This window comes from Nematostella vectensis, chromosome 6 (assembly GCF_932526225.1).
Source record: "Nematostella vectensis chromosome 6, jaNemVect1.1, whole genome shotgun sequence".
NCBI lineage: Eukaryota > Metazoa > Cnidaria > Anthozoa > Actiniaria > Edwardsiidae > Nematostella > Nematostella vectensis.
This window is the reverse complement of record NC_064039.1, coordinates 1,097,266-1,121,691: the sequence shown is the minus strand read 5'-3', so window position 1 is coordinate 1,121,691 and position 24,426 is coordinate 1,097,266. Positions and strand designations below refer to the sequence as shown.

The 24,426-nt window shown below is 42.3% G+C and overlaps 1 protein-coding gene across 1 annotated transcript; it reads right to left on the bottom strand.

Annotated features, from left to right (window-relative positions):
- Positions 1-1,650: 1,650 nt before the first annotated feature.
- Positions 1,651-24,264, bottom strand: LOC116617231 (serine/threonine-protein kinase BRSK2). Its single transcript, XM_048729037.1, has 24 exons — positions 24,044-24,264; positions 23,879-23,973; positions 19,613-19,698; positions 18,632-18,710; positions 18,479-18,540; positions 17,786-17,870; positions 16,321-16,355; positions 13,710-13,743; positions 13,486-13,554; positions 12,730-12,777; positions 12,411-12,509; positions 12,183-12,217; positions 11,681-11,729; positions 9,953-10,065; positions 9,616-9,725; positions 9,233-9,293; positions 9,061-9,135; positions 8,359-8,552; positions 8,053-8,113; positions 7,647-7,710; positions 7,474-7,545; positions 6,966-7,032; positions 3,971-4,084; positions 1,651-3,155 (listed from the first exon to the last, which is right to left on the bottom strand). The coding sequence occupies exons 1-24, from the start codon at positions 24,111-24,113 to the stop codon at positions 2,881-2,883; spliced, it is 2,052 nt and encodes a 683-aa protein (XP_048584994.1). The 5' UTR covers positions 24,114-24,264; the 3' UTR covers positions 1,651-2,880.
- Positions 24,265-24,426: the final 162 nt, after the last annotated feature.

Genomic DNA, 24,426 nt, shown 5'->3' with positions numbered 1-24,426 from the left:
CGAAGCCAAACAAATCAATTCCAGGTCATACAGACCCAGAATAGCAGTGTAAACAATTTTGCAATCAATTTGGTTTCAGAAAAGACAGCATTTAGGAGAGCTGTGGCGATTCATTAGAAAATTATTTTCTCATCCAGGCAAAGCCAAACAAAAAAAAATCATCATGAATCCACCTTTGCTTGCAAATATCCATAAGCAAAGCACTCAATTATGCCCCAAAAGACTTCATGATGTCCTGAGACACTCTCCTAATATGCTCATAGCTGTATTTTCAATGAAAAACACAAGCAACCATCAACTTGTGCTGGCTTCAGCACAACGACGAGGGATTAAAAGTAGGGACCTCAAAGCACTATTGGAAAGCTTGGATACCGCTGACTAGGTGCAGCTGTGTTTGACTTTGACGGGCTGTATAAAACCCAGAATAGGGGGGAGGTATCTGTTTTCAGTCTGTTTTTTGTAAATTCAGCTCCAAAAAAGCCAGGAGTCAATGGGTTAAAATATAAAAACAAATATAATAATATAAAAAAAAATATAAAAACAAATTTAATGTGGCCACACATTTTGATTTACAATACCTTTATTGTTTATATCAGAGAGTCATCAAGTACATTTCGTTTATGGATTTCAAGACCTCTGAGATCATAAATATTTTCACAATTTTGAAATTTGTTCAATACAGAACTGATCGGACTGTATTTTTTATATGTAAAAACTCGGATTTCTATATTAGTATCCATCTTGAATAAATAATATTATACAAATGCAGTTAGTTCTGCAAAGCTCAGCTTCCGCGTAGTCATAAGGTTTACGTGGAAAATTTAAGACAAGTGGGTGGGGATCGCACATGGTCACGTGATCAGTTATCCTAGACACGCTAGTCACGCGTTGTGGAAATGTCTATACTTTGGCAAGAATAGAAATCCCATGACGCGCTCCCAACCGACCGTGATGAAAAACAGCGACATGTGGAGGGGTCAAGAAACAAAAAGATCGAGTTGCCGAGGGAATCAGTCCCTAAGAGTAGTCGATCGAGTTGCCGAGGGAATCAGTCCCTAGGAGTAGTCGATCGAGTTGCCGAGGGAATCAGTCCCTAAGAGTAGTCGATCGAGTTGCCGAGGGAATCAGTCCCTAAGAGTAGTCGATCGAGTTGCCGAGGGAATCAGTCCCTAAGAGTAGTCGATCGAGTTGCCGAGGGAATCAGTCCCTAAGAGTAGTCGATCGAGTTGCCGAGGGAATCAGTCCCTAAGAGTAGTCGATCGAGTTGCCGAGGGAATCAGTCCCTAAGAGTAGTCGATCGAGTTGCCGAGGGAATCAGTCCCTAAGAGTAGTCGATCGAGTTGCCGAGGGAATCAGTCCCTAAGAGTAGTCGTTAGGATTACAGTGCAACTGTAGTAGGACCACCGAATTGTTCAATAAATATCGAGCAGCGAACACTTCGAAAATCAATTCGAGCACAGCTGAAAAATTAGCAGATTAGAACCACGTGGGAGTAAGCTTTGCAGAACAGTCGGTCTCTCGTGCCCCAACTACGCAAGCGCTAAGAGAACTACAGTAGGCTTTTCAAGTATACATGTGAGAATTTTTGTATAAAGTGGAAGGAGGTTCCCATATATTTTGAGAATTTCATCTTAATCGATTTATATTTTAATTGTTCCCATGATTCTTTATCAAATGCAAAGAAGTGTAGTTTGGAAGTCTAGTCACAAGTTACTCTCTAAATGATACGAATTGGTCCATAAAAAGCGAATGTGAGAAATAGAAACCCTTGCATTCTGAGATAAAGTAAGACTTACAAAAGATTACAAAACATTAAGAGAATAAAAGAAACGAGACTAATAAATAACATGCATTTTTATGGGAGTTGCTCCTCACTGATTGAGGTGCGGGCGGGAGAATGTTGATGTCTGAAGGTAACTTGTTGCATGATTTGTGGGTATAGTGTGAAATCGCGTGGATATAAGATAAGGGAGGGCATTTTCATGTGACAGGTCTATTGAATAAAGAGTGAAAGGTCTATTGAATCTAGGAATATAACTGAGCCCTGTTATTTTGTGAAAAATTACTCTATGTATGTGATGTAAGAAAACACTCATTTCCAGGAAGAAAAATTATCGGTATTTAAGTAGAAAAACCCCAACAAACCTAGGGATTCCGATGAGGAATTTAATTTGAAAGACAGTGTATTAAAAAATACCAAAAATACCGCGGCCCTTGCTGTTACAGCTTACATGTATGAGTATGACTGACATAGATATGCGTATTTTTATATTATTATCGGTGGTATAACGGTGCTAATTCAAGTGAGGGGTTTGCCGTGTTTTCGGTGCGACTACAAGTATAGCGTGACATAAGCGTGGCTATAGCGTTACACAAGCGCAACTACAGCGTGACACAAGCGCGACTTTAGCGTGACAACATGTGCGACTTTAGCGTGACACAAATTTGCTATAGCGTGACACATGTGTGACTATTGCGTGACAACATTTGGGACTATAGCGTGACACAAGTGCGACTATAGCGTGACACAAGTGCGACTTTAGCGAGACCCTGCGTCCAATCAATACGCTGAATCCGCTACAATCAACGTGCGATTCATCGCTCTATAGCTGAACGATGTTGTACTTCACCAAATAATAAATTCCAGACAGAAAGTAGAAGCAAACCATACAAGTCAAACCAAGGATTTTTGGTTACCAGTAATACTTGCGCAGGTTCTCTGATAACTCGCCGTCGACGGCAAAAGTAACGCGCGTTGCTTTTGTAGCAGCCAAATTTTGACAATATTCAACTTGGCTAATACGACCAGAATAAGTCTATGTCACCATCACTTCTTAAAATTCTGAGTATGTCTACCTTGTCTTAACACTCAGAAGTGGGCTAGTTACCATTCTTCAGTATCTTAATGCTTGCTTTTTTGGCGAGGAGCGGGCTTTCCAGAATCTCGCTCTCGCTCTCCGTATCCGACAGGTGAGTCAGTTCTAGTCGAGTTTGTTGTGGGGGGGTGAGAGGGGCGTTTTTCTCATCGCCGACCAGGCCCTCGTTCTCGTCGCCAGCGGTCGTGTTAATGCTGTCCCTCTTGGATGACTGGCGCGTATTGGAAAGCAATATCAGCTGCAGTTTTTCGCACAGCTTCTTGAATCTGTGTGCCGGACCTGTTCAGGGAAAACGGAATTAGTCCGCATGTAAGAGTGAACATCAGTGCGAGAAATCGGGATTGATCCGCATGTAAAAATGAAAACGCGTCACTTTTCTCCGTTTCCCTTGGTTTTATTGCCAGCAATTTTTGGGATACTAGTGTCTTGCCATGGTTAAACTAGTGACTGAGTAACTAGATCCCCCCCACCACCACCACCAACCGCACCCGCATGTTATATTCACATGTTATGGTCCTTGACACCTACCAGACTCTAGAGAGATGAAAACAGTTGCACCTTGACTCCACACACACACACACACACACACACATACACGTTATATTCTCAAAGCCCTTGGCACCTACCAGACTCAAGAACGATGGAGACAGTTGCACCTTGTCTCCCCCCACACACACACACACACATACACGTTATATTCTCAAAGCCCTTGACACCTACCAGACTCAAGAACGATGGAGACAGTTGCACCTTGACTCCCCCCACACACACACACATACACGTTATATTCTCAAAGCCCTTGACACCTACCAGACTCAAGAACGATGGAGACAGTTGCACCTTGACCCCCCCCCCCCCACACACACACACATACACGTTATATTCTCAAAGCCCTTGACACCTACTAGACTCAAGAACGATGGAGACAGTTGCACCTTGTCTCCCCCCACACACACACACACATACACGTTATATTCTCAAAGCCCTTGACACCTACCAGACTCGAGAACGATGGAGACAGTGAGCACCTTGTCTCCCCCCCCACACACACACACACGCATACACGTTATATTCTCAAAGCCCTTGACACCTACCAGACTCAAGAACGATGGAGACAGTGTGCACCTTGACTTCCGGGTCACACCTCGCGTCTTCTACTTGCGCTATCTCCACAAGGATACGGACAGGCTTATTGAACATCTTCTTCCCTACGGGGAGCACAATCAACATTCGTGAATCACAAAACATTACTAGAGGACAAGCCATGCCTTTGAAGCATGATACTGCTAAGGAAGCTAAGGAACTGCTAAGGCGGATGTCTGGTTCAGATGCAGTATGGTGGGGGCAAGGTCACAACATGGAGGGGTTTAATCGCAGTATGGTTGAAGTGAGTTGGAGAAGGCAGGGTGGTATGATGGAACTAGGGTGTTAGTAATATGCAGGAGATATGCAGTAACGAGAAGGCAGGGTGGCAGTATAGAGAAGGCAGGGTGGCAGTATGGTGAATGCTGGGTGGCGGTATGATGGAAGGTGGCGGTATGGTGGATGCTGGGTGGCAGTATGGTGGATGCAGGGTGGCGGTATGGTGGATGCAGGGTGGCGGTATGGTGGATGCTGGGTGGCGGTATGGTGGATGCTGGGTGGCGGTATGATGGAAGGTGGCGGTATGGTGGATGCTGGGTGGCAGTATGGTGGATGCTGGGTGGCGGTATGATGGAAGGTGGCGGTATGGTGGATGCTGGGTGGCAGTATGGTGGATGCAGGGTGGCGGTATGGTGGATGCTGGGTGGCGGTATGGTGGATGCTGGGTGGCGGTATGGTGGATGCTGGGTGGCAGTATGGTGGATGCAGGGTGGCAGTATGGTGGATGCTGGGTGGCAGTATGGTGGATGCAGGGTGGCGGTATGGTGGATGCAGGGTGGCGGTATGGTGGATGCTGGGTGGCAGTATGGTGGATGCTGGGTGGCAGTATGGTGGATGCAGGGTGGCAGTATGGTGGATGCAGGGTGGCGGTATGGTGGATGCAGGGTGGCGGTATGGTGGATGCTGGGTGGCAGTATGGTGGATGCTGGGTGGCAGTATGGTGGATGCTGGGTGGCAGTATGGTGGATGCTGGGTGGCAGTATGGTGGATGCTGGGTGGCAGTATGGTGGATGCAGGGTGGCGGTATGGTGGATGCAGGGTGGCGGTATGGTGGATGCTGGGTGGCAGTATGGTGGATGCAGGGTGGCGGTATGGTGGATGCTGGGTGGCAGTATGGTGGATGCTGGATGGCAGATGCTGCGTGGCGGTATGGTGGATGCTGGGTGGCAGTATGGTGGATGCTGGGTGGCGGTATGGTGGATGCTGAGTGGCAGTATGGTGGATGCTGAGTGGCAGTATGGTGGATGCTGAGTGGCAGTATGGTGGATGCTGAGTGGCAGTATGGTGGATGCTGAGTGGCAGTATGGTGGATGCTGGGTGGCAGTTTGGTAGATGCTGCGTGGCGGTATGGTGGATGCTGGGTGGCAGTATGGTGGATGCTGGGTGGCAGGATGGTGGATGCTGGGTGGCAGGATGGTGGATGCTGGGTGACAGTATGGAGGATGCTGGGTGGCATTATGGTGGATGCTGGGTGGCAGTATGATGGGAGGGTGGCAGTATGTAGGATACTGGGTGGGGGTATGATGGATGCTGGGTGGCAGTAAAGAGGATGCTGGGTGGCAGTAAAGAGGATGCTGGGTGGCAGTATGATGGGAGGGTGGCGGTATGGTGGATGCTGGTTGGCCGTATGGTGGATGCTGGGTGGCAGTATGGAGGGAGGGTGGCAGTATGGTGGATGCTGGGTGGCAGTGAAGAGGATGCTGGGTGGCAGTAAACAGGATGCTGGGTGGCAGTATGATGGGAGGGTGGCAGTATGGAGGATACTGGGTGGGGGTATGATGGATGCTGGGTGGCAGTTTGGTAGATGCTGCGTGGCGGTATGGTGGATGCTGGGTGGCAGTATGATGGGAGGGTGGGTGGCAGTATGGTGGATGCTGGTTGGCTGTATGGTGGATGCTGGGTGGCAGTATGGTGGATACTGGGTGGCAGTATGGTGGATGGTGGGTGGCAGTATGGTAGATGCTGGGTGGCAGTATGGTGGAAGCTGGGTGGCAGTATGGTGGAAGCTGGGTGGCAGGATGGTGGATGCTGGGTGGCAGGATGGTGGATGCTGAGTGGCAGGATGGTGGATGCTGAGTGGCAGGATGGTGGGAGGGTGGCAGTATGGAGGATGCTGGGTGGCAGTATGGTGGATGCTGGGTGGCAGTATGGTGGATGCTGGGTGGCAGTATGGTGGATGCTGGGTGGCAGTATGGTGGAAGCTGGGTGGCAGTATGGAGGATGCTGGGTGGCAGGATGGTGGATGCTGGGTGGCAGGATGGTGGATGCTGGGTGGCAGTATGGAGGATGCTGGGTGGCAGTATGGTGGATGCTGGGTGGCAGTATGGAGGATGCTGGGTGGCAGTATGGTGGATGCTGGGTGGCAGTATGGTGGATGCTGGGTGGCAGTATGGAGGATGCTGGGTGGCAGTATGGTGGATGCTGGGTGGCTGTATGGTGGATGCTTGGTGGCAGTATGGTGGATGCTGGGTGGCAGTATGGAGGGAGAGTGGCGGTATGGTGGATGCTGGGTGGCAGTATGGAGGATGCTGGGTGGCAGTATGGTGGGAGAGTGGCGATATGGTGGATGCTGGGTGGCAGTATGGTTGATGCTGGGTGGCAGTATGGTGGATGCTGGGTGGCAGTATGGTGGGAGGGTGGCAGTATGGTGGATGCTGGGTGGCAGTATGGTGAATGCTGGGGGGCAGTATGGTGGATGCTTGGTGGCAGTATGGAGGATGCTGGGTGGCAGTATGATGGGAGGGTGGCGGTATGGTGGATGCTGGGTGGCAGTATGGAGGATGCTGGGTGGCAGTGTGGTGGATGCTTGGTGGCAGTATGGTGGATGCTGGGTGGCAGTATGGAGGGAGGGTGGCGGTATGGAGGAGGCGGGGTTGCAGTTTATTACACCACATCATGCTATTAACCACACATAAACATCACCCTAAGGTCTTGGGCAGCCCATACCTCCCACTTTTTTATACTCTGCCTTAAAGCTCCGCTGCGTGACGACACAGTGGGTAAGGTTTCTGACCTGTAGAAACAACATGAAACTCTCAATTACGCCACACTCTTAATCTTTTTCTCAGGCTCGGCATTTGCATTTATCACGAGTGGCTAAAGCATCAATAGTATGCAAATACTTTCTCAAGCTGTAAAAATAACTTGCTAGCCTTAAATATAATCATTAAAAATATAGAGATAAAAAGCCTAGAAAATGGAAAACAAAAATTATCGATAGTAAGTATTGAAGAGGAAGAACCATAACTGCCAAATACCGTCCAATATTATGTTTGGTCTTGTTTAAACACTAAGGACCTAAGGAGGCTTCAATAATGCAACCTATAAAGGAGAACTTGATGGGGATAATTCTAACTAATTCTTACTCACGGGGATTTACTGTATTTTTAATTTATCGCGAGGCAGTAACGTTTGAGTGCCTGGCATTGAAGTAATCTGTGCAATGTGTACTTACAGATAGAAAGGCGTGTACGACATCAGCTTTGACGGTACTGAATGACTTTCCTTTGACTACGATAAAGAAGGGCTGTAAAAAAATACAAAATATGCTAAAAAATAATTTTATGCCACTAAAATATGTATTCTTGCTTTATAAGCAAGCCAATAATGCCTCATGTTTATGTTTACCTCTTGGCGATGCTGGCCGTTGTGTCCAAGCATAATATGACCAAACCACGAGCGTTTAACGACACTGAAAACACGATCAAACGTGTGAGGAAACGTCTGGTCTGATTTGAAGGAATCTTTATACTGGATCCTGGTCTGTTTCACAGTTGAACCTTGACCCACGCCACGCACCGCGTACCGCGTACTCAAAGGCCGCTTCTCTCTGATCATTACCTTATTCAACCCAAATTTTATAACTCAATCCCTTACGATCGAATCAACGGGCGGCCTGGTGACTTCAACAAAAATCGTTCACTTTGACGCATTCTATTCAGACAGCTTACATACAAGGAGACATATTCTAAATTTTTTGTTCAGCCTGCATTCTATTCAGCCTGCATACAAGAAGAATGTTGTGTCCACTTACTCTGGTGATGATTCCGGAGATGGACAGACGGGGGTGGTGTCGCCAGATCCACTTCCTTGACCTTTGAGAGAACAATCACAAATTGGGAAAAGGTCTTTGCATCTACTGACTATATTCTGGCCATGCGAATGAGTGTACCTATGTAAATGACTACCTATACCGTAAACATTATACTGTGTGATTGCGATTTTTACGTCGTAAGTACTAACTGTGTGAATGCGCCTTTACAATTACTTATAAATTAATACTTATAAATTCTGACCGTATGAGTGTGAATGATCTCTGAATAAAAATACAAATTCTGACCGTGTGAGTGGGTCTTTCTGCGGTGAAACCTGGGTGAGCCTACGATGACTTGTTTGAAGTTGGCGAGTCGTGATTTCCAGGGGCTGCCAGGCGGGGTCGTGTGTACGGGGGAGTCAGGAGGGGTACTGTTGGGGCTCTTGTTAGGTGGGTACGCCTGGTGCTTGGGACTGATGTGGATCAGCGTCACGGGAGTACTGCAACAACAACATCATTGATAAGGACACTCTAGTTGTCGTGCAGTGTTCGAGCAGTCATCGAAAAAGATACAAAATATTTTAAGTGATAGCTAATTATCCACGAATGTGTCTTGGCCCGTGGTCGGAAAAGATACAAAATGTTTCTGCGTGTAATGCATTATTGTCCTGGAGTGCGTCTCGGCCCGCGGTCGGAAAAGATACAATGTATTTTTGTGTATTACCTTATTACCCCGAGGGGGGTCTCGGCCCGTGGTCGGCCCGCGGTAGGAACAATGTTTCTGCGTGTAATGCATTATTGCTCTGGAGTGCGTCTCGGTCCGTATTCGGAAAAAATACGTAATGTTTCTGTGTATGTCTTTATTTCCTGGAGTGCGGCCGGACCGCGGTCGGACGGTATTCGGAAAAGATACAAAAGGTTCTATGTAATACCTTATTTCCCCGAAGGGCGTCTCGACCCGCGATCGGACCGTGTTAGGAAAAGATACGAAAAGCTTCTGTGTTATACCTTATTGCCCCAGAGTGAGTTTCGGCCCGCGGTCGGCCGGTGATTGGAGGAGAGGCGCTTGACATAATCGGGTGTCTGAATAAAAGCAAAAAAAAAATAAATAATAACTTATATGTTAAGGCCCTATTTATTCAGGCATATTTTGACGGAGGGTCGCTCTCTGGTGACGCACCTTGATCTATGGAGTCTTGGCGAGCCACACGAATCGACGCGCTTCCTAGGAGGGTCTTCAACTGGTGGAAACAAATGTTGAGGGAATCAAGTAAAGATCACAAAGCAAGCGTATAGTGGTGTGTAATTCAGGGCTAAGTTATGTCGTAGACATGTCGCATATGACTGAATCGTGCTCTCTAAATCAGCCTGTAACGTTATGTCAATAGAATCGTCGCCAGAAACGTTATGAACGTGGAAAGCACTTTTAATGAATTCTTGACAATTCAAAATCATTTCCAGTCAGGGAACATATCGGAGTTCCACTGAAATTTCCACTATTCCATAACCTTTCTATTCCAAGAAGCGCGTGAGAATCATTATAATGTACTTGCGGTCCTTTACCGAGGTTGGTTAGTCGGCTGTTGATCTGCGCGACCTCCGTGTCCTCATTACATGGCACGCGCTCCTTGCGCTCCAGCAACAAGAAGTACACTACCTTCTCGATCGTTTTCCTGCGGTGAAACACAAGATAAGAACATTGCTATTCATTAAAGGCATGAGTTCTCAAACTAGCGCACTCGCGCAATTAAACCCGCTGGTACAGCACTCGAAAATATAATATCCAGTTTATATAATCGCACGCACAAAGTCGAAATACACTCGTTCACTCACTCGTTACAGCACTACTGTTCATTCTACAGCATTAACCCGTAACCGCACTACTACTCCTTCTACTCACTCGTTGCTGAGCAGGTTTGTAAGTAGCTTGTCTTTGTTCTTAAAGCAGCCAAGTGACTTCATGCAAGCCAGAACGTCAGGGTCGATTTCATCTTTGCACGTGATGTCATCAATCTACAGGATCAGATAAAATAATGTTATAGGCTTGATATGCCATGTAAAGACTGGAACAAGCACATGGAGACGAGGCCCTCCTGGTAAATAGTTAGTGACGCCACAAGCTCAGCTTGAGAATTCGACGTCTTTTTCTCTTAAAGGCTACCCTGGTTCCAGAGCCTCGAACGCCTGCGAAGCTTGCTGGACACTAAAATAGATAGAGAGACGTTCGAGGCTCTCGCTGGCCACTAAATAGAGAGACGTTCGAGGATGGCCACTAAATAGAGAGACGTTCGAGGATGGCCACTAAATAGAGGGACGTTCGAGGATGGCCACTAAATAGAGAGACGTTCGAGGATGGCCACGAAATAGAGGGACGTTCGAGGATGGCCACTAAATAGAGGGACGTTCGAGGATGGCCACTAAATAGAGAGACGTTCGAGGCTCTCGCTGGCCACTAAATAGAGAGACGTTCGAGGATGGCCACTAAATAGAGAGACGTTCGAGGATGGCCACTAAATAGAGGGACGTTCGAGGATGGCCACTAAATAGAGAGACGTTTGAGGATGGCCACTAAATAGAGAGACGTTCGAGGATGGCCACTAAATAGAGAGACGTTCGAGGCTCTCGCTGGCCACTAAATAGAGAGACGTTCGAGGATGGCCACTAAATAGAGAGACGTTCGAGGATGGCCACTAAATAGAGGGACGTTCGAGGATGGCCACTAAATAGAGAGACGTTTGAGGATGGCCACTAAATAGAGAGACGTTCGAGGATGGCCACTAAATAGAGGGACGTCCGAGGATGGCCACTAAATAGAGAGACGTTTGAGGCTCTCGCTGGACACTAAATAGAGAGACGTTCGAGGCTCTCGCTGGACACTAAATAGAGAGACGTTCGAGGCTCTCGCTGGCCACTAAATAGAGAGACGTTCGAGGATGGCCACTAAATAGAGAGACGTTTGAGGATGGCCACTAAATAGAGAGATGTTCGAGGATGGCTACTAAATAGAGAGACGTTTGAGGATGGCCACTAAATAGAGAGACGTTTGAGGATGGCCACTAAATAGAGAGACGTTCGAGGATGGCCACTAAATAGAGAGACGTTCGAGGATGGCCACTAAATAGAGAGACGTTTGAGGATGGCCACTAAATAGAGAGACGTTCAAGGATGGCCACTAAATAGAGAGACGTTTGAGGATGGCCACTAAATAGAGAGATGTCCGAGGATGGCTACTAAATAGAGAGACGTTTGAGGATGGCCACTAAATAGAGAGACGTTTGAGGATGGCCACTAAATAGAGAGACGTTTGAGGATGGCCACTAAATAGAGAGACGTTTGAGGATGGCCACTAAATAGAGAGACGTTTGAGGATGGCCACTAAATAGAGAGACGTTTGAGGATGGCCACTAAATAGAGAGACGTTCGAGGCTCTGGAACCAGGGTACTTAAAAGCTCTTCCGCTAAGGTATGTTTAAGGCCGCGTCTGTGGTGGCTACACGAGGGTCTGGGCTCCATGCGCTTGTCCCAGTTCGTCGCAAGACTCAACTCAACTCACCCCAACCTCTTCGTACAATCTTCGTGCTGATCTGAACTAGTGTTTTGGGTGTGATGCTTCCCCTTCTACGCTTACCTTAACAATGTCTACAACGTCTGGATCAGGGGGCAAGTCTTCTTTGTAACTATACAGGGAAAAAACGAATTCTTATTGTCCAACAGTCAGGACTATAAGCGCTGTCATATCATATCATTTCCACTTGAGGCAATGACTTTGAATGCTGGGTGAATCATTTGATATGCAAAACGCATTCCCAAGTGAGGCAAGGATTTTGAATGATGGGTGAATCATTTGATAAGCAAAACGCATTCCCAAGTGAGGCAAGGATTTTGAATGCTGGTCGAACCGTTTGATAAGCAAAACGCATTACCAAGCGAGGAAAGGATTTTAAATGCTGGTTGAACCGCTTGATTGTCTACTTGACGCACTATGATTCTAAACTGATACAAAGAATTTGAATTGTACGCGATTGTCAAACGCTGGATGTAACTTTAAAGGAATAAATAAAAAAGTATATCAAAGGAGCTACTGGATTTTCCACCTACCTATCACGGGGGCTAACGCTCTATCCACCTACCTATAAAGAAAGGGATGTCTTTTGACTTGCTGAAGCTGAAACAAGTTCAAAGATGGACTGAGTTGCAAAGATGGCCTGAATCCGCAGGGAAAGATATATTTTAGACCAAGGTTCTGCTAGAAGGATATTTTGCAGCCATGATTATTTCCAGACCCAGACAAAACCTGGCGTGGTTTTCGCGGGGAAGTAAAAAGTGCAGAATCCTAACAACGGCTTTAACATTCTTACCGTGTATCTTTTTTCTTGGTCTACATTGATCATGCCTCTTAAAAGGTTTTGTAGGTCGGATGGTACGAACGATGGTATGGAAAAAACTCCCCGTTTTACCTGAAAACACGTGCACCATTTCGATCAGATTTGATGGTATTTAACAAGGGCGTGTTTCTGATTCCCCCTGTTCTTTTAAACAGCGGTTAGAATAGGGATGAGGGAGGGCGTCTAGAAAAAGGAAAAAGTATTAACCGCCATTATGCCCTTTACATTTATTAAATTAATCCACAAAGGCGTGCCCATCACGCTTATAACGATTATTATATATATGGCTTACTTTTTCTAATAAATGTCGTAAGTTATCGTCATCAAAAGGTAATGCTCCCTAATGAAGAAAAAAAACAAAGGTGAATGTGACATCGTTTTGTGCGACCGCGATTAAATGACCAATCGCGATTAAATGACCAATAGCTACGACAAGTGGCTATGTCAAAACGTGACAACAGTTGGCACTGCAATACTGACGATGGTCATAATGATGACAATGATGATAAAAAAACAAAACAAACATGATAATGATGATGATAACAACAAAACAAAACTAACATGATGATGACGATGATGATAACAACAAAACAAAACTAACATGATGATGACGATGATGATAACAACAAAACAAAACTAACATGATGATGACAACAACAAAACAAAACAAACATGATGATGACGATGATGATAACAACAAAACAAAACAAACATGATGATGACGATGATGATAACAACAAAACAAAACTAACATACATGATGATGACGAAGGTGAAGTGGTGATGGCTATGGTTGGAATGGTATAGTTGTTGATAGATACTATTATGATTATGTGATTATGTTGATGGCGATGATCAAGGTGATGGCTAGTGTTGGAATGGTAGTGTTTTTGATAGATACTATTATGATTATGTGATTATGTTGATGGCGATGATGAAGGTGATGGCTAGTGTTGGAATGGTAGTGTTTTTGATAGATGCGATTATGAGTATGTTATTATGTGATTATGATGACAGTGATGTTGATGACGTTGATGGTCTATACTCACCACTAGTAATGCGTATAAAATCACTCCACAGCTCCACGTGTCTGCACGCCGGCCGTCATATTTTTCCCCCTGTAGAGACATAATGAACAATTCTTACTTGTTACATGTCCCTTCATGCCTATAGTATAGAGTAAATAGATGCGTCCTTCCAGGCCCATAGTATACAGAGTAAATAAATGGCCCCTTCCATGCCCATAGTATACATAGAGTAAATAGATGCCTACCCGTATAACTTCTGGACAGGCGTAATGAGGCGACCTGTAAACAAAGAATCCCCAGTCAGCGTTTGATCGTTATCAAATACGACGGGAACTTGTTTCATACTCTTTTAACAGATTGATTGTGACGATAAACTCTGGATCCGACTGACGAACATTTCAGTACCGCAAAAAAAGTAAATTGAATGTAGATTTCAGTAGTGAACTCATTCCACTTGAATCACCTAGAAGATCAACCCATCATCGTCCAAAAAATAATGCGCCATTCTATTACTTAAGCATGGAATAATCGATGAAATATAATATTTTCTAGAATGCTAAGATATTTCAAAATAAGGATCTCTTGCAATTCGGATCCAGACCTTAAACATGTCAAATTCCCCCGCCTCTCCCCTCCCCTGTGATATCAGGTTTACCCTCTATAAGGGCCGGGGAGTTGAACAATATTATCCGCCATTATCTGTGGCAATTATGTTCGGCCAAAATCAGTTCATTGGCGAGACTTACCAATCTTATTTCGCTTTTCACGTAACTGACTGTTTGTCTCGGTTTGTGAATACTAGAGTAGGATTGTAGTTAATAGTAAAACGTGTAGTTCCAGAAAATATCCATACCCCCCCCCCCCCCCCATTTAGGGGATTGGAAAATCCGGGGGGTGAGGGATTCAAACGGGGAGGGGGTAAAATGCCCTTTTTCCTTAACAGTTACTGAATTTATATTTTTCCAGGGGTTTGAAAATTCCAGAGGGGTGGGGGGTCATACCTCCGACCCCTTAGGGGGGGGGGGGGGGGTATTGATATTTTTTGGAACTACACAATCAGCAAAACTAATAACAGTATCATCGCCAACGCTTTCCTGTTAATGGGGGGGCCCCCTAATGTTAAGTGCCTCCGTCTGCCCGGGAGTATAGAACTATGTTTCTGTTCACAGCTAACACTTTTGATAAGTAAAAATAAGTAGCAAAGGGGATGTGATTAGTCAAAATAACTAGCAAAGGGGCTATGATTGGTAAAGATAATTGGCGCGAGAATCTCCCAAATACGAGATTGTGACAGCGAGTTTCGAGAATAAAAATCACCGGATTTATTCTAAAGAGTATTGCGTCAAACATTCCGGACTATAATCTCTACAAAGGGCTAAAAATGTACATGTATGTGAATGTGCGCGGAACTCGTTGCTTGTTTACTACAAGCGGCGTTGCGTGTACGCGGAACTTTCTGTGGCCGCGAGAAAAGAGAAATGCCGACATAAACATCAAGTCTAATCGGAGACACGGTGGGGGATTATCACCGAACGTGAGCGGAGAGTTTCCTCTAAAAAGCGCACTTGCACGCAAAACAGTGTTCGCATTTGTTTGCTTTTTTTAGGCTTCCTTTGGAAAAGAAAACAAGCACTCCCTTATAACAACCCACACACTTCCTGTATCTGAGCTGATTCTACTTTTTCTTTTAATACAAAAATGTCAAAATTGTATTTCCTTTTGCCGCGAATATTTAAGCTCAGCATTGGAGTAACCTTTTTTTTTTTAAAGAAAAACAACTGTTTTTGCTTTCCAACGACAAAAAAATATGCTTATTCATCTCTGCGGATCTTTTAAAAAATTAAGTATTCCTAGTCTGATAAAATCTTTTTGCGTTTTCGGTTGAAAGTGTAAGAGGATCACTGCGCGAATGTTCGCTACCAAGCGAGTCTTGATCAAAATAGAACTTGTGGACATGATGTTTTATGAAAACCACAAAAGGTTCCCTCAAAGGGGAATGATGGATAAGTCTGTATTGAGTATCTAAAGCTACGGCCACCCGCGGGGAGTACGTTGTTATTGCGGCCCTTGTTAATTGGTATGATAATAGCTTTTTTCTTTTGCATATCTTACAAGAATATCAATTCTAGGCTCGGTTAGCTAGGGGGATTTGGTGCGCCCGCGTTCCGTTCGCTACCCAATGGCGGAGAGATGAAGACGCACCAAAACACGGCCTGGGACCGTGATGTTACATTTTTTCCGTTTCTTTCAAAGTAAAAAAAAAATTATATATAAAAATAAATAAAACTGAAAAATTCTATCCTGCTTGGCTTTAAAATTTATCTGGCACTGATTTGATGAAATAATTTGTATATCTCTAGTTGGTTAAACGATTTCAGCAAAATCCGATAGATTCTCCGATTTCCACATATCGGGTTTTTGTAGATCTGTTTTTGTACTACAGGCTGAACATAACGTTATCGCGAATGGTAACATTTTGAGAAAATCGCGCGAAACATTGCTTATACGTCTTTATGGTAAACCAATCATAAGCAAGAACAATAGATTTTGCATTTCTATACAACGTTTTCATGGTTATTTTTTTTCTAAATAGTTATCTCATGCGTTTCAAGTAACTTAAATATAAAGGTTATGTAAAGTTTTGTATTAAGAGTAATTATGCTATAATTGTGTAACTTAGCCAATTCAAATTCCTAGTGTCGCTATGGATACCATAGTTCTTATGCGGGGCATCACCTAACCAATAAGTGTTCCGAGAAAACAGTTGAACCTCGATAGAGCAATACTCAAGATATAACGATATCGATTCCAGGTCCGCAATCTATAAAATAAATATGGACACGAATACTGACTCACCCGCAACTCGTTTCCAGCATAGAGTTATCACCAGCCTTTGAAAGGAAAAGTAAGACCATTTGAAAAAATCTGACTCAATGATTAAGAGCATGTAAGGGTGAAGTCATGATTTTTCCATAAGGTTTCGTATTACCTCAATGGACGGCAAGTCATCAGAAAAAAAGTTATTTGAAAAGTCGTGTAGTATACCGTATTGATTCGAATAGGCGCCCGGGGCACTTGGGTCTTTGCGGGACACCTTTTGGAGTGGTGGAGGTGGTGGTGCTTATGGGGAAGGGGGCACTTATGGGGAAGGGGGCACTTATGGGGAAGGGGGCGCTTATGGGGAAGGGGGCGCTTATGGGGAAGGTGGCCCTTATGGGGAGGGGGGCTTTTATGGGGAAGGTGGCGCTTATGGGGAAGGGGGCGCTTATGGGGAAGGGGGCGCTTATGGGGAAGGGGGCGCTTATGGGGAAGGGGGCACTTATGGGGAAGGGGGCGCTTATGGGGAAGGTGGCACTTATGGGGAAGGTGGCACTTATGGGGAAGGTGGCACTTATGGGGAAGGTGGCACTTATGGGGAAGGGGGAGCTTATGGGGAAGGGGGCACTTATGGGGAAGGTGGCGCTTATGGGGAAGGGGGCACTTATGGGGAAGGGGGAGCTTATGGGGAAGGGGGCACTTATGGGGAAGGGTGCACTTATGGGGAAGGAGGCGCTTATGGGGAAGGTGGTGCTTATGGGGAAGGTGGTGCTTATGTGGAAGGGGGCACTTATGGGGAAGGTGGCACTTATGGGGAAGGGGGCACTTATGGGGAAGGTGGCACTTATGGGGAAGGTGGTGCTTATGGGAAAGGGGGCACTTATGGGGAAGGTGGCACTTATGGGGAAGGTGGTGCTTATGGGGAAGGGTGCACTTATGGGGAAGGAGGCGCTTATGGGGAAGGGGGAGCTTATGGGGAAGGGGGCACTTATGGGGAAGGTGGCGCTTATGGGGAAGGGGGCACTTATGGAAAAGGTGGCACTTATGGGGAAGGTGGTGCTTATGGGAAAGGGGGCACTTATGGGAAAGGTGGCGCTTATGGGGAAGGGGGCACTTATGGGAAAGGTGGCGCTTATGGGGAAGGGGTCACTTATGGGGAAGGGGGCACTTATGGGGAAGGGGGCACTTATGGGGAAGGGGTCACTTATGGGGAAGGTGGCACTTATGGGGAAGGTGGCACTTATGGGGAAGGTGGCGCTTATGGGGAAGGGGGCACTTATGGGGAAGGGGACACTTATTTCATTTCAACGGAAAAAAAACAAGCTTCTGAATGGACTGAGAACAAAACTTGCGCTTATATAGATAAAGAAGTTAAAGGAATAATAAATAGAGTATGGAGTATGTCAATGCGAGTTAAATTCACAATGTTCAAGTGGTACATTGTTGAGAAAGCACAGGCCTAATGCTAAAAACATCAGTTGTTGTGCTAACTTGTTAAACTTACCTGTAGTGACGCCATGCCAAAGTCGGCCACCTTAATGTTCATACGTCTGTCCAGGAGAAGATTCTCTGGCTTTAAATCACGATGACTAGTACAAGAAAAATAAAAGGATATGTCAGTATGATAATAAAAAAAAGGCCTGAACATCACCAGATGACAAGATGCTGACCACAACGAGGATGTGTTTCTGACTGTGCTGTAATTCAGCATTTATGCTGCAATAGCGTTGAAATAAACAATGATTATTATTATGATGATTATGATTATTAGTGATAATGAGAAGGATGATGATGGTGATGGCTATGACAGTGATGTGGAAGATTGCTGTGGTTATGATGATGATGGTGATGGTTGAGGTTATGGTTATGATGATGATGATGATGGTGATGTTGGTGACATGATGATAGTAGTAATGAAGATGATGATAATAATGATGAAATTTATGGTTATGGTTAAGGTGATGATGATGATGGTGATGTTGATGATATGATGATGATAGTTATGCAGATGATGATGATGATGATGATAATGATGATGGTTATTTAATGGTTAAGGTGATGACGATGATGATTATTTTGGTTATTATGATGACGATGAAAGTGGTTCTGATGATGATGGTTCTGATGATAATGAAATAATGATGATGGTTATGGTGAATGAGAATGCCGGCGCACATTTAGTTTATAACTAGCTTACCAAACGCAGTGTCTATGACAGAAGTCAACAGCAGAAACTATCTGAGCAAAAAATCGTCTTGCCTAAAACAATTAGAATATAAAAATACATCATTAACTAAATATCAAACTGGTTGTCTACAATAGTTTATGTGTTTAAGCATGGCATTCTCACCTCATTAATAGGTAATCTTCCTCTTCTGACGAGGTAGTCAAACAGCTCTCCACCTGACACATGCTCCAGAATAAGAAATCTAAACACATAACAGGAAACCAGCTTCAAGTTTATTCCAAGCAATACAAGCCAGAGTTGTGTAGTAAAGTCGGGGGGCAAAGTGCACAGTCATGGATCATATGGAAAAAGCATAGTATCTGAAGATTTCTTAATAAGAGATAACCCACTTTTTGGCCTTCAAGAAGGGGTGCACACACCCTGCTGACCCCCCTCATGCGCCTGTTTAAATAGATTGCTTTAAGGTCTTTATACTTTCAGGGCCGTAGCAGGGGGTGGGGCACTGGGGGCATGTGCCCCCCCCCCAATATTTCCAAAAATTATAAGAAAATACCCAGAAGGGGCGTGGCTGTGCCCCCCATTGTTTTCTTAAAGTTTCTGTATCGTGCCCCCCCCATAATTTGAGGTCTGCTAGGCTAATGTCTTTGGTTCTCTAGAATGGGGTACAGTAGATGTTCAGGGTGACAGTGTTTGGTGCTGCAGTAGAGAAAAGGTAATGGAATACTCATGTTCTGGTGTCCAAAGTCCAATAGACAGGATACAAAAAGTAAAGACTTCTGAAAACTATTTTCAATATGATCTACTGTATTCTTTAGAAACTGAAGGATGTTCAACACCAAAAGTTTGATTGTCAGTGACTAGGTAAGCTATCTGGTTATTTTTAAAATTAAAATGATGGGAGTTGATGGTACTGTATGTGAAATTATAGTTCTCATATCTGTCAACCTAACTTGAACAGAAATCTGAAATCGGGTGAAATTCAGTAAATATGTGAAAAAAAAAAACAAGAGAGCCAATGCAGGTGAATACAGAGAATGAATGAACATTCTCACAATGATGAGGTCCAAAATCTTGTGATACCCGCCAAGTGAGTTGACAGCTATGAGTTTTATCTTAAAAGAGAAGAAAAATTGTTGTACTCACAAGTGTTTTCTGTTTTCATACACATCATACAGCCCCAATACATGTGGGTGTTCTATGAGTTTCATGATAGCGATCTCTCGCTCAACCTAAAAACAACAAACAGGATGGTTCATGTAAAGAAATCCTGAGCATACTTTTTTTAATCTATTTTAAGAGATCTAACTCTCCACTTTACAAGTACAAGCTTTTTGTTGTTCACATGAGCTTGTAGTTTCAGAGTCTGTGTACAGTGGCAAAAATAATTACTAACTAAACATGCTTTTTCTTCAATTTTTAGAAATTATATTTTTGTCTAACTGTTATAAACAAGGGGTAATCATGCATAACCAAGTTTGGGGTGTATTATTCATAACACTGGGTCAAGAAAATAACTATTTTGTATGATTGCAATTTACCACCTCCATTAAGACATGTTGAAAAAAGAAAACTGTAAAATTGTAAAGAACTGCCTGTGTTATCCTATTTCATTCTGACAAGAACTTTCTCAGGGCTAAACTTGTGTTGTTTACAAAATAGTTATTGAGAAAGAAATAATGCCAGCCCCTGTAATAACTTTCATGATTATTTCATCTTTTTTCTGACATTATCAAATCAAACAAGTTACACGAGAAGAATACATTTAGCGTCTAGAGCCGCTAAGTCTAGTGGCTGCAGGGATCCTGCTGAGAATTATATCCAGATTGATTGAGGGAAATATCCCATCGTTATAAACACAATAAGTTGATAGGAATCACAATAATAGGAACCTGATAAGGCAATACAGTCTTACATAAATTTGCTTCCACAAAGTCTGATAACTTTTATCAAATAAATATTGAAACAAACAAAAATCAACAGTACTTTTTCATACATATTGGTTTAATAATTCTAACAAATGTATTTCATATATAAACTGACAAACAATCAAATTGTGGATTCAATAATTAATGGTTGACTGAATTACTGGGTTGAAGATCAAAAAGTGTTCTGACTTGTATTGTTACGTACACAATTTCACTCTAGCTTTTTTAAATCAATGCTAATTAAGCCCATACATATGCCTAAAATCAACAGTAACTCACTATCTTGAAAGAAAGATGGGATCATTTTCATTCCTAATGTTGTTGAAGAGGGCTTTGATAAAGTAGAATCAACACATGTTTTGTTTTGGGATTTGGCTGTGGTTCCATTGATCAACAAGCATTTATGGCCCTTTAATGAATTTTTTTTTTTAATTTGAAAAGATAAGACACATTTTTTCAAGTGGTTTTTTAGCTGCCATCATGTGACATTTCCATAAACTTGAAAAGGGTTGACTGCTGACACATCACAATGCTGCTCAATCTTTGATCATCCATTCCATTGATTCTACTATATTTGTTTCCATATATTTTTTAATAATATTATTAAGATGCCTTAATAAGTTTGGATAATAAACAGTAGCTTGTGGTGGTGATTACAAATAATTATGAACACTTATTTTAGATAAACTTTTTATAATTATCAAAAGTGGGGGCAGGAGAAAAACACTTCGCCCATCCCTTTTACAATTTAATTGTCTGCTTAAACCTGCTTATGGAAAAGAGACTTGAAATGAATTGCTATAAACATTTGTATTTTTAAAATGGAGCAAAAGCAAGCCATTACTTTAGACTCTAAGATTTTTAAATATAAAAAAATGTATTTCAACAGTTTGATGTAGAATAACCTGACAATGGTAAATCAGCCATACTTGTATAAAAAAATCACACCACATAAAAATACAGAAAACAACATCATGCTTATTGAGACTTGGAATTGTCATTATTATAATACTTAGATTAAGTCATAATAAAGTGTTAGGGATTTCTATGTTGTATCTTTTTATCCTCATAGGTTTCTCATGAATATTTTATCAATTTTTCCTAATACCTTTCTACTGATAACAGCTAAAGTCACACACAAAAAGTAAATACAAATATTTGGCAATTCATTCTCCAGTAACTCCAGCCCTGTTTTGAATTATAAAACCCTAACTTAAAAATAAAGTTTTCTTAATCCTTATTCTGTGAAAAAATAAATAAATTAATAAACATCAAGCTCTTTCTACTACTTCAAAGACAATTGTTCTCAGCTCAAAATTAGGCTATAAGTAAAAATGGAAACTTTAAAGAGTTTTAAGCAAAGAAGAGCCATGAATTATATCTGATATGTAATAAAATCGAAATAAAGGAAGTGGAATCTGCTACTGACAAATTATACCATTACAATATAATATTTATGTATACTAAAACAATGAATAAAAAAGCTTAAAGTAATCTTAAACTGTTCTGAGAAATAAATTCCAATCAATACAATTTCAAGAAAATACATCCAGCTTACGACAATCATTTTAATTTACAATAAAAATATATTTTATTTCTTTCAAGCATACATTATGCAAATGTGCTAAACAGGGATTAAAATGATCATAATGTGATTACAAGTTTAAAGTAAACACTAGCTCTCAGTGTAATGTAACTCTGTCTAACATCATATCCCACTTTGAGTTAATTCATATGTAATACTCTCTTGAAAGTGTCATTTTATTGTTATAAAACATCAGAAGAAAGCAGGTTATTTAATTGGTTGCCTTGTAGCTAGAAATAGAATTTAAAATGTTCTTAGAAATAACTTTAGTGAGAAGGATTTTTTAATTCCGAATAAACTTTAAAATAAACTAGATGGGAGATTATCCTGACAAGTCCGAGCTCTCAGAAACATTTTTTATTCACTTTCTAATGCCATTTCCATGCTTTCAGACATACCACATAACCATCATTATTATAAAATACTGTGGAAACTGAAAACATATTTCATGCCCTAGGCAAACTATCAAATTTCAAAGAGTGAAAAAATAATACCACAAACAGAAATCTTTATACAAATAAAATTATTTCAAGTTATATATATATATATATTTATTTTTATTTAACAATGGTTACATTATAGAAAATATTTAGATGATAATGTGAAATAAAGTGATATGTTATATAACATAATGTATGCTTTTGTACAGTACATATATTGGCAAGGAAATTCACATCTCAGCGTTTCAATGAGAACAATAGCTGTTTACATCTTATAACAAAAGTCACATTCATTACCCAGAAAATAACTTAAATGAATATTTCAAATGCGAAATTGAAATTGGAGGTATTTTATTGTTTCTAGTAGCATATAAGTTAATGATTGAAAACAGGCATGTAATTCATTTTTACCTACATGATTTCTTCAAATCACGCATTCTTTTTTTTTTGGAGGGAGATAATAATAAATCAATGTGTATTGCTTTCTTACATAAATAAGATCTTACGGTTTGCACACCATAGCTAGTGAGATCAAACACGCTCTTGAGAACTGACCTACTGAATAATTATTCAATCGGAAAAAATAGATAAGTATGAATATTGTGATTTGATTCTAACAGCACGTAGTGAAATTACACGGAAGTTTTCTCAGCGACCAACAAAGTCAAAGAAATGTATACTAGTTTTGTTAAAAAAAGGAATTTACCATCTTTCTGCGGTAGAATGAGTATGCACAATTTGTTGTTAGCTGAAACCGATTGATGAACAAATACTCAAAAACAAAGGCAAGCTGACAAAATCTGTCAACACAGGCTGTCAAGGAAAATCCCGAATTTTGAGCTCAAATTAATTACAAGTTTATTTACCAGGGACGGTTGCTTGTTATCAGAACATATAACCATCAAAACTGGAGCCCTGTGGGGCCCAATCTACAACAGTTTTGTCCCATGCACGAAAGGAAAGAGTGCCGGTTTTGCGGTAAACGATTTCAGCGTGTCGAGTGATGGGAGATTTACACGGTTTACAAGCGGAAAATACACATGGAAATAAATCGAAATCCCTCATATTTGCTAGCTGTATTGCCTATTAATATTTCAAAACCCCTGAAATCCCTATAGACCACGAGGGTGAATTGTTGTTGATGAATTACTGCTCGCGAATTTTCCCTGCTTTTGTCGTTAGGACAATCACCCCAAAATTTCGCTAGAACTCCTAAACATCTGCTCAAAAAGAGCGCCGAAAAATCCAAAATAATTCTTTGTGACAGTAATAAATTCAAGTCCATTGAACAGTACCAATGTAAATTTGACTCGAGAAAATTCCCATGTTAAATCGGATTTGATTCCAGTGTTTACATTGTATGAGAATCTCACACATTTCTTGAATATTTTTTTTTTTCTGGTGGTGTAGTAGATGAATGTTTTGAGTTGACAAGAGACATCGCGAATTCAGAACATACCTTAGTTAAGACTTGTTCGCTTAGCTTTGTACGGTCGATAATTTTGACAGCTACTTTCTTCCTTGTTTGGCAATGAACTCCAAGTTTCACTACTCCTGGTTTAAGTGAAATAATACAAAATCAACTTCTCCACGGACCACAACAACATTGCCGCTCGTCTCGTACCTGTTTGTCCACGGCCTAGGGTTTCTTGTAAAATGTATGGCCCAACGGTTTTAATATCCAACGTTGACATGTTAGGAGATTGATTTATCCCTCTATGCTATGAATTACGGTTTCCAGCCTGCCGTAGGGGAAAAAAACGGGCCGATTAAATCCTCCATTACTCGCGACTTACACAAGTTTTCTTTCCGAACTTTCAGAATTGAACCAAGCGCGCGAGGTAAAGATGACTTTATTTATCGACAACTGTCAATCATTCTATTGTCTCATCTTAAAACTCATTGGCTGAACATTTATTTTAGGAAATAAATAACAGAATGATGCATTTTAATCAGAATATATTTTTTTCGCCACCGGGATCATAACACTACGTGACACTTCGCTCA